An 11416-nucleotide genomic window follows, 5' to 3' on the forward strand; every position below is an offset into this window, starting at 1 on the left:
TGTGTGTGTGTGTGTGTGTGTGTGTGTGTGTGTGTGTGTGTGTGTGTGTGTGTGTGCGCGCGCGCGCGCGCACACACAAGACGTTTGTGTTACTTTCCAACAGTTTCCAGCCCTGTGGCCCTCACTTCTATAAATATTGCCCACTGAAGTCACTGGAACCATGCTCAAATAGCAAAGGATCACTGACATAAATAAGCACTGCACTAACAGGCTCCCTAAAATAAGCCACCAAATACAATACGTTTGACTGTACAGAAGGGATTAGCAATGTATTTGTGCAAAATAACCAAGTGAACATATGATTTCTTTACTAACAAGGAGTCCAAAATAAAAGCCCAAGAGGTGTGAAACTCTACTGGCAATCAGAGAAAACAGACAAACTCCTCAGAATCAAAACTGTATCTAAAGAAAATGGTCTCTTTGTTGAAAAAGCAGTTCCGATACGCTCATCAACATGCAGAATTTCAAAGATGCCGAAACAAAGAGGAGACTTCAAGAAAGTAAGGAGAAAGAAGCAAGGGGGAAAATCGCCAATGCATTATAATTTGGACTCAGCTACTGGAGTTAGAAGAGAACAAAATATAAGGAGCTGGTGCACACCGTATAGTTACTGTAAAAAAAGAAAAAGGTAGAAGAAAAAAAGGGTCCATTACTTACAAGTCATACTGAAGAAAGATGTTTTTCTTGAAGAAAAAAATGCATCTACCTTATGTGTAGTTTTTATCTGCATTTCTCTCCGTCATATCACCTATGGCTGGATTCATTAATGTCTCACAGCAATTCAAAGAGATTTTAAACCACTACCACTCTGGCTTGGTACATTTTATACCCAGTTTGCTAGGAAAATAACACTAGTATATAGAAACGCCTGGAGTTCATTAAGAACTTGAATTTTCAGATTTACTATTAATAACATTTGCAAATCTGCAATAAAGCTGATAAGTGAAATCCTGACTTAACCGATATTAGTGGATGTGTAAAATGACTTCAGTGGGACCAGTATTTCACTGATTATTTTAATAAAATGACCCAAAAGAAATTTCACTCACTTGCACCAAGCATTAAGTCCATTACTAGTAGTGACCTTGGTGTTTTACAAGAAACACAATAAGAAAAGTTCCACCAAAGCAGGCAACATTCTAACCGACAAAATATGTAAGCTGGAATGTACTAAGAAATCCAGAGGGAAAATTAATTTAGAGAATATATTTGAAATTTGGCACGTATCATTTCTCGCTGGAGCAAAGTGGGGCATTTCTCGTCAGCACTTCCACAAATAAAAGTTCTTTTGATATTTTATGAGCTTTATGTTCTAAATTGTATTCTGTTATGTTCTAATTGCATTTTTCAGGAGCCTGTATGGCATCAAATGCACACAGATATCCATATGAATTAGAATTATTAGTGAAACAATTCCAGTACAGTTTATGCTTCTCCCCAGTAGTTGTTTACCAAGTGTCCCATTTTTATTTCTAGATAATTCCATATAATGAATTGATTTTTTATAAAGTTCATTATCATACTGTATGATTCAGCTTAATGTAGATGAACATCTTTGACTCGAACCCAAAAGCATCAATTCCACATAATTCCCCTAACATTCCAATAGTCCAGAAATTCACTGTCCAAAATATTAGCTAGCAGTCAAAATATACATAAGCATATTCCCCTTCAGATGCAAGTATTTAGCACAGTAATATTATTGTTGTGTCTTGGTCAAAACATGTCCTATTAAAACCCTGCCCCATAAAGAACTGTCCACAGCTACACCCTGATGATAATTTCACAAAGACTATCTCAAAACTCTAGACTTTACCTGGATAATAGGTCCATCTGCATGTGTTTCTTTATAATGTTTTTAGCATATGTTAACAAGCATGACGGGAAGCCATAAAACAGAAGAAAATTACAAGGCCAACTGTAACTGATTTCAGAACAGGAAACCCATTATGATTTGAACAAATAAAGTCTGACTGCAAAGTCCTAGAAGACTTCTTGGCAGTTAAGAAACATGTTCCACACTGGGGCTATGTTAATGTGACATAGCCCAACCAGAGTGTGGTCATGACAGGCTTGCCTGTGAGCTAGTCCTACACTCCTCAGATCCCTTCTGATCCTCTTCCCTTTCTACACTTGCTTGTCACACCTTGTATTTGGGAAAGTTGTCCCCTGTCTTAAAAAAGGAGAGTCCAGTAGTACTGTCCCCCAACCTGGATAAGTCTCTGGTGCTTCCTCCATCTCCCTTGCTCTACTAGCTCTAGTCATGGCCCTACAGGCCCTAGCTGCCTTAAGGCCAATAATCATGGCCTCTAGCCACCCCCGTAGCTATGCCCATGCCTCAGGTTTTGCTTAGTCTCTGTTTACTGGGTCTCCTTCACCATCCTTGTTTCAGACTGTGGGTCCCTTTCCTGGGCCCTGGCTTCAGCCTCACCTGCTTGAGTATTAGCTCAGCAGACTCCTCCTTTCTGGATCCAGGCTGCAGCCTTGTGGCTTTAGCCCCTCTCTACTCCAGCTCATTCCTTGCAGAAAAAACCAAAAAGAAACATCACAGCATCGTAGAACATTCTGCTATATGACCTCCTAAACCACCCCTCACAGCTCCTCCTGGGCCTCTGGTGGTTATAAAGGGGGGTTGGGGGGGTGGAATAAGCCCCCTGGGTACCGAAACAGTCCTCAACAAAAATCTCAACCCTCCCTCCTTTCCCCTGCCAGGTGAGAACTAACAGTCCTCAGTCAAGTCCTCACCCCTTTGGATGCACCCACCAGCAGCCAGATGTTCCTCTCCTCCTCTTGGATTCAAGTTCCACCTGTCTTTTGCAGGCAAGTTCTGGTCTCCTCCAGTCAGGGCCACAATGACTCCCTAACCTGGAGGCAAGCCTATAAATGCAGGCCAGCCCCTCCCATGTCAGTCAGCCAATTTTTACTGCCCAACTCCAGTGCAGGGACTTCCTATTATCTCATTTTAGGGCACCTAACAAAGGCAAATCCACAGTCTAGAGTCAGCCTTTCTTGTTTGAATGCCCCTGTTTCTGCTTGCAGTTTGTAGCTTCCTCTCAATTGCTAGGCAAGGTGCTTACCCTAGCAGGTGGGTTTTCTGTGGCCCTAGGTGCCTCCTCCCCAGGACTGCCTCCAGATGCAAGTAACTGTCTTTTTTTGGCTTACAACACCATGGATCTCTTGAGAGTCTAGTTCCCTCTTAGGTCCTTGCCTGAATGAGGGCAACCTTCCCCCTACCCTAGTTTTAAAGGGGTCTTTCACATTCTTCTTGTCTCTCATCTCTTCCCCTGTAACAAGAATAGGGTCCCCAATTACAGGTAAGTAATGCAAATCCTTAGGGAATTTACTAACTGTAAATCTCTATTTGTTATTCCAGGAATTTGTGAAACTTGTAACAAGCTATGTCACTCTCGAACTGGGCTTGTCAGCCACAGACAGATTCATCAGGCACCTGACTAGACCTCTCATGCATAGACCATGATCCAGAGGACTGACTGTTGCCTATTTTTACTTTCAGGAAGTGCTTATACCAACAACTTTCACAGTGACATCAAAATTCAGAAAACGATTTAAGAAAAATGTGATAGCTCCTCAAGAAAACCCTAAGGTCAAAACCAAAGAAATTAACATCTTTTACACACAGCATGAAGCTACTTCGACAAAGAAGATATGCAGATTCCTCCATAAGGAAGGAAGCAGGAAGGGAAGCAAAGATCCGTAATAACATGAACTCTACAAGTATGGTAATTTGGCAAAGTACAAGAGGTTATTTGAGTCATAGTGTTATTCTCCAGAGATAGAAATTTAGTCTATGTCAAAAGAAACAGCTATAGGAAGGAAATTAGGAGAGCTGAGAAGGAATATGAAGAGAAGATAGCCAGACACATAAAACAAGCAACAAGGAACTGCGTAAGTGTATCAGAACCAGGAAACCATTAAAGAAGTCACTGGATCTGCTGCAGCAAAGATTAAAAGGAGCAACTGCGGTCAAGGCAAATAAGTTCCTTTCATCTGCCTTCAGTCAAGATACTGGGGAGATGCCTATCCCTCCTCTGTTCTTTTTTTGACAAAAAAGGCTAGATGTTTTCCAGAATGAAGCATCAAAAAAGAGGTAGTGGAACACAATGATAAATTTCAGAACAGGTCAGTAAGGACCAAGTACTGGCTCCAATGAAATCAGTGGGAGTTCTGCCAATGACTTAAACAGGGCCAGGATTTCACCTTAGGGCTGAATGATATAAGCCCTAGAGTTCCAAGCAAATGGAAGGACTAAGTTTTCATTGGGAACAACATGAGGTGCTGCAATGATCACGACAATAAACCAAGTTGGAGAATATATGAGGAAAAGGACAGAAATGACAGAAAAATTATGCTATTTTATAAATCATTGTATAATCTCATCTGGAATATTGTGTTCAGTTTTGGGCACTGTAGAAGAAACTAAGTGTACACAGAAACAGCTGACAAAACCTACTAGATGCATGGAAAGCAGAGAAGCTGGAAAGCTTTTAAGAGAGACTGTTTGCCTTAATGAAGAGATGAAAAAGGGGTGTAGTATTAGAGGTATACTGATTAATGAATGGTATGATGAAGGTACATAGAATACTCCTCTACTTAACCTTTCTTATAATTCAAGAACAAGGGGATGCTTAATGACACTGAAAGACATGAAACATGATAAACTGATAACAGAAAACACTATACTGTGCTAATCCTAAACTGAGAAATTAACTGCCACAAGAAATCTTTGCATGCAGAGGCCTTAAAGGACTGGATGTTACAAAAGGAAAATGTTCATCATCATATTATCAGCAAAATATTTGATTTTTGAAAAGACGAGAAATACTAATATTTGTGAGTATAAGACGCGTGATTTAGCTGCAGTTTTGATACTGATGAATTTCTTCCAGCCACTACGAGAAGAGTTGCTTATACAAGCAGATTCTGTCATAATTATCCATTATAGCAGGGGCTCTCAAACTTTGTGATACTGTGACCGAGTGCTGAATGGCGGTGGCAGGGGAAGGGGAACTTGTACACAGCAGCCGCCGCTGCCATCCACCACTCTACGCCACTGCCGCTTCCCTGAGCTGCTGCACATACCCCCTGCAACCCACAGATTGAGAACCCCTGTGTTACATGGTTTCTTGGTATTACTCAAAAATACATGCTATTGACCAACGACATACATATATGGCAGTGACCTAGGTAGACCACTAGCCTACTATATTATGGCAATTCCTGTGTTTCTGTACGTGGTATATATGACATATGTTGATTCTCATTCTCCATCATATTAGCGTCATTCTTAAATTAGTATAAAAGTTATTATATGATAAAGATATTAAATACCTTAAAACAGGTGAAAGATAGGACGGGGTGGGTGACATTTTCCCCATCAATAAGGCTTTTATTTTAGTTTCTGTGGGAAATACTCTCACCTTTCCACAACCTACAGAGAGTGCCTTAGCAACATTAACTGTTATTCAAGGATGAGATATTTTGAGGAAGACATTGTTAGAATCACTTTGCCCTAAACAAAGAAATGCAGACAATAACAACTGAGGCTCACAGTTGCGATATCTGCCAAACTATGCCATCAATAATTCAACATTATAATGATCTGAATTTGGTTTAGGATTTCAAAAGTGAGGGATTTTGAGAAATTCAGCTTTTGGGTGATCAGTTTCATCAGCACGTTAGTGGGTTCTGACGTTCAAAAAGTGAGTTTTTGGCACCAAACATTGATCGCCATTTAAAATTACATTCATTCCAATCCTGCAAAGCAGTAAAATGTACTTCTGAAATTATATTTTTCCCCACATACTCACAATTCAAAACATGATGTAGTCACACACTATCCCGTATGCATTCACCATTAACAATCTGGTATTTGCACAGACTGGACAGGTGAGTCATGCAGTGTTGTTTTGCTCCATGATTTCATGAACTCCAGATTGGTGTACTGATTTCAATATGGCTACATAAATATTTTTTGTGATGTTGCCAACTCCCATTTTGAGTAGTCACTTGCAAATACATAGTTTCTCAAATATTTGCCACATTATCCCATTAAGTGAACATTCCTGAGAATAAAGTTTAATTAAAAGAAATGCTTGCGACAAATGAATAAAAGCAGGTCACATAAACAAAACAAATTCATGGTTTTACTTCAAGTAAATATTTAAGAATATTTTAACAGCATTTACTGACTTCTAAACAGGTTAAACTTTATACAATCATTCACCTGCGTGCTGCTTATTTATAATTTGGTATATTTGAACACTCCAGAATAAAAAGATTTTGGATATGTGCCAGCAAATGCCATGGAGCCCTTCATTAGAGGCACCACAATTAAACAAATAGTATCCTCAATGTTCAAAGGAAAAAAAAATGGGCCTATTTTGCACCCTTTATCGTTGAATATTCCACATACCATCCAAGTTTTAAACTGTTAAACACAACATATGAGCTGGTTGTTACCCACAGGCACATTTGTAACTTGAGATACACGGTTTTAAAATAGATGAAACTTGAACTTACTGTAGCTGTGCCGGAGACAGTTTGTGCATTTGTGTCAGCTGCACTCTGTTCAGAGTGTGTCTGAGCAGGAGGGTACATGTTTAACGTGTGCTCTGGAACAGTGGTCTGGCCTGTGTAGTCTGGAGCGGGATGAGGGTGTGGGGCTGTGTATTCTGCAGGGATACCATTCTGAGGTGGAGCAAACTGGGCTGAGGCATAAGGCTGCGCCATTGTGTCAGGAGGTGCTGTAGCTTCCTGATTACCCTGAAAAGATACCAAAGATAAAACTGGAATAAGAGAAAATAATTTTTAAAATAAAGACACTCTGCAAGATCTGTAGATATGCTAAGTTTCTTTCCCTTGAAAGGTGTATCCTCTCTGATTTAACTCTGTTTATCCCCACTGTTAAAAACCTAGTCTTAGAAAAGTGAAATCACAGTTTCCAACACAGCACTGAAGGAGTATAGTGGCTGGACAGGGTGTCCTGCAATGGCTTCACCAGGCACTAGTTCAAAGCCTCACTTCAGACTCCCATCAAAAGCAACCTCCCAGTCAACCCAACTGGAAAGAGATGCCTAATCATTCAGGCTGGGGAGTCAAAGGCAGCCAGATCTAATGTTTGCCCTTATGTGTTATTGGGCATAGAAACTGCTGTGTCTTAACCAAACTAGCCTTGTGGGCTGTTAGGCTTAATTTTGACGTAACAGTGAGACCTTCTGGATACCAAGGAAGACCACAAAAACTGAAACCCCAAGAGAAAAGAATGAGGCAGGGGCAGAATAATGCACAGGCCCGCAGAGCCCCTGCCAACATAGGGGCTCCCAGGGGCACCAGGGGCAGCACAGCCCAGGTGGGCATCTGGGCTGTTGGCAGTGTGTGCCTCCTCTCCTTTGGCCAGGCTGGGGCCAGGGGTTAGGGATGGGCACAGGACTCCCAGCAGGCAGCAGCAGCTTTCTGGGGCCATCTGCTGCCAGTCCCACTTCTGGTCCTTGTCATCTGTGGGAGGTCGCCGGCACCAGAGTCCCTGGAGCAGATTGGGACAGCCCCGCCCCACCCAGACCAGCAGAGGGATGGGCAGAGGGGCAGGTGAGCAGCCCTGGGCAGAGCTCATGCCTACCCCGCCAGGTGGCCCTGGTCCCAGCCCATCCTGCAGAGCCGGGGGATTGCACCTCTGGCTGTGTGACACCCACTGGGCAGAGGGGTTCTTGTGCCCCCTGGCTTGCCCCAGACACACCAAGGAGGCTAGGCAGGCTCAGCCACAGACCCCTGGCAGGGACAGAGGGAACCTGCCCTTGCCTGATGCCCTGGGGGGCGGGGGGGCGGAACTGGGGAGCTCCAATTTTCTGTTTGTGCAGTGCCCCAATAAATCTTAATGTGCCACTGGAAAGAGGAATAAGTATGTAAATTAGTAAATTCTAGTCCACATCTTTCACAACTTTAACTCAAACATTTAACCGCTATAAATCCACTTGTTCCAAAAACAGCAACAGCATTTATCACGTGCATACTGCCTCATGATTTTCTAATTTTCTGAACAGATATACCCAACCTAAAATACAAATCAATGAATGGGAATAGATGACACACCCTGTTAATGGAGTTCTAAGTATCTGTAAAAAATGATGCTATCTGAGATGCAGAGTACTATTTTAGATTAGTAAATAATTATTAATCTAAAACTATTAACACAAAACTATTAAACAAAAGTTTATCCTGTACTACAGTGCAACGATATAATATAATGATTCAATTCAATCTTAGAACCGCAATATCAAAATACAGAACTATAAAGGCCCCAACTTAAAACCCATTTGAGGAAAACACTGAAAAAAATGATATGGTAATATTGCAGAAAATATATGCAAGACCTTAAAGTATCATATCATTTTGCTAATTATGATTTTACTTTTATGTATTAAAAATAAGATCTTACAAGTAAAAGACCAAATGGAGGCATCTTATATCTTGCACGGGCAATTAGATTCATCTTTAGCTTTGATATAATCCCACAGGGGCAAGCATATGTCAAAAACGTTCACAAGTATTTAACATAAGTATTTGTAATAGTCTCTGCCTAAATTTTTTGACCATAATGATATGACAACTTGAGGCTAGGGAAGAAAACCTTTAACAAGACATGCTTGTGCATTTAAGAGATGCACAAATCTTGATGCCAAAGATGGCAGTGTCTGGATACACCATGGTGGCTACTGTATCACAGTAGCAAGTGGGAAAGAATAGCAACACAGATCGCAAGCCCTTTGCTCAATGCAAAGGATATGCTAAGTGATGTGCAAAGGACTAGACCTTTGCTAACACAATAGGTTCACAAGCCTCAAAACTAACATGAAACCAAATTTGTAATTATGTTCTGAAATATGTAACTACCTTCCCACCAAAAGGGCGTGAGCAGACGCACACACATTTTCGTTCTTGTTTTTGCTTACATTTCCTAGTTTAAGCCAAGGCCTGAAGTGTAAAGGAATTTATGGGATATTTCACACCAAAGATTTCCAGCCAGTTTCAGCTGATTGAAATAAACATCTAAATGAGGGACTGCTTGTTTAAATTGAGCCCAAACTCAGAAGCTTTGAAGATTTTCTAATCAGTACACTACCACAGCTGCTGGGCACTTGGTAGATTCAGAGGGGGAAAGTATGCTTTTCCTAAGAAAAAGTCGTGGCATTTTAATGGATTAAGCATGATGCTAGGAACTCCTGAATTTTAATCCTGTCTTCACCAGTAAGTTAGTGTGGCCCCGGGGCAAGTTATTTATACTTTCTGCTTCATTTCACTATTTTAAAAATGAAAATAATGACATTTTCCTACTTTTCAGGGTTCTGTTGTGAAATTAATTCATATTTGTATGATGCTTTGAAAGTGAAAAACATATTGTTCTGTTATTACGAGTGCAAACAAAAATGGAAAGTTGTGTTGCTACACTGAGAAACTTTCAAAACTTAAATTAAAAAAAAAGGAAAATATACATTCTACAAGCTGTTTAGGGAACATATACATTTGCCCATGCTTTCCTTTAATTTTTCTTTAATCATCTGTTATTAATATAAAACAGTGTTTTTGTAAATGAAAAATAATAAACCATACATACTAAAATGCACCAATGAATGGACTCCACATGTGCCTACCAACTATTAGCTGTTACTGAGAAAATTTTAATGTTTTAAAATTACTGAAGTTGGAGCTGAAGTTGGGGTATTTGAAAGTACTGAAAATGCAAACATTAAATATTCTAGGACAGACTTTATTATGTGGAAGAAACTGGCATCAGCAAATGAAAATTCCACCTCAAAATAATGACTGTATTGGTTCTGAAGAACAGTAGCTGGTCTATAAGCTATTTCTTCATGTCAGTTGTTAGACATGACACAGTCAGCAGATGTTAAAAAAGAACAATAATGGCAACAAAGGGACCAACAGCTAATGTCCAGGTGCATTTGATCTAAAGCTTTTTATACTACCTTGAGTTCTAAAACAGATGTTGCTGAGACCCCCACTGTTTCTCATTAACACTGACAGCAGTTCCATGAGACCCTAATTAATATTCTTAGCATTCACACTTAGTGCTAATTACAGCTAATATTTAATTAAGAGCACTGAGTTTTTATATAATTTCTTACTAGCAACTTCAAACATTTCACTTCAGCACTACTGTACAGCAAGAGCACACGTAATGAAAATTCCAGCACCTTAGCCCTGTTGACACTCTTACACTTCAGTCATCAGATTTGTTAAGGTGAAGTTTGGGTTCCCTTATTAAAACGGTACTAGTAATAAATACGGAAATGATAAAGGGTCAACATTTCCAATATATACTCTATGTATCCAGGGGTTTATAGCATAGCCATATAAATATGCTTGTTCTGGAAACTTGGTATACAAGTTTGTCAGCCCAGGTCTCATTCTTTCGTTAAGAGTTATTATTTGTTTCTGCTTTTTTTTTAACGCACTAAAATGTGGTTGCTGGAAAATAAAGAAACGAAAAATTGTACTTCTGTCTACCAGGAGCTCAAAATGAAAAATAGTATTAATTCTGACATAGTACCACTTTAAAACTAGCTATGGCACATGCCATTATAACTGAAGCTAATTTAGATTTTTAAAATTATGTAATGCAATCTATACCTTTTGATCCAAAATGAACACATGAATATTCAAAGAACATATCAGTAATGCATTTCATATTAAACACGTGCCGCATAACTAAACACATTCCTTAAGACAAAGGTATGTTCTTCATAAATTGATTACTGTTTATGAGCTGAATTTATGCAGCGGTAATGAACAGATCCTTACACATCATGGTTTGAGTAGCAAATCATGAACTCCAACTAAGTTTCAGAGGATAGTCTTAGCTTTCCCCCAGTTTCAGATAGTAACTTCGCAATTTTAAATAATATGTATTTAAAACAAAATGAACTGAATCACTTAAGAGAAAAAATTAAGTAACATTAAGTGTATGGAATAATCTCTAGACAGTAAAACCCATTCATAACTTAACCCAGGAGGTTAAGTTCTGGAACAGTGGGCACACAGGCATTGTGCAACTCCACCTAGGCACAAGAGGGTAGACAGAAGTTGTTCTTTCAAACTTCACTCCAATTCTCTTTGCTTTTTTTAAGTTTACAGGACTGCTTAATACTCATTTTTTGTGTGTGGTTTAATAAAGTAGTTGTTGGCAACAAAAGAACAAAGGATGGCAGACAATCAGGCTCTGCTAAATGTTCTGGCCTGAAATTTAATGAAAACCACATTTCAACTCAAAATATGCTTTACGTGGCAGTATATAAAATCCAGTTTATTGCTGTCTGCTTAAATGCTGAACTCTACCGAACAAAAATGCCTCAGGATGATATAGGTAAGTGAATGCTTTTTTTAG

At 39.6% G+C, this 11416-nt stretch overlaps 1 protein-coding gene across 12 annotated transcripts in view; it reads right to left on the reverse strand.

Annotated features, from left to right (window-relative positions):
- RBFOX1 (RNA binding protein, fox-1 homolog 1) overlaps positions 1-11416 on the reverse strand; it is a 2526522-nt gene that overhangs the window by 299682 nt on the left and 2215424 nt on the right. For all 12 annotated transcript variants that reach the window (XM_019507488.1, XM_019507490.1, XM_019507494.1 and 9 more), the window contains one exon: positions 6541-6783. In XM_019507488.1, coding sequence (XP_019363033.1) covers positions 6541-6783 — 243 coding nt within the window. The remainder of the gene's footprint in view (positions 1-6540; positions 6784-11416) is intronic.

This window comes from Gavialis gangeticus, unplaced genomic scaffold (genome assembly GCF_001723915.1).
Source record: "Gavialis gangeticus isolate Ggan-Ray unplaced genomic scaffold, GavGan_comp1, whole genome shotgun sequence".
NCBI classification, from domain to species: Eukaryota; Metazoa; Chordata; order Crocodylia; family Gavialidae; genus Gavialis; species Gavialis gangeticus.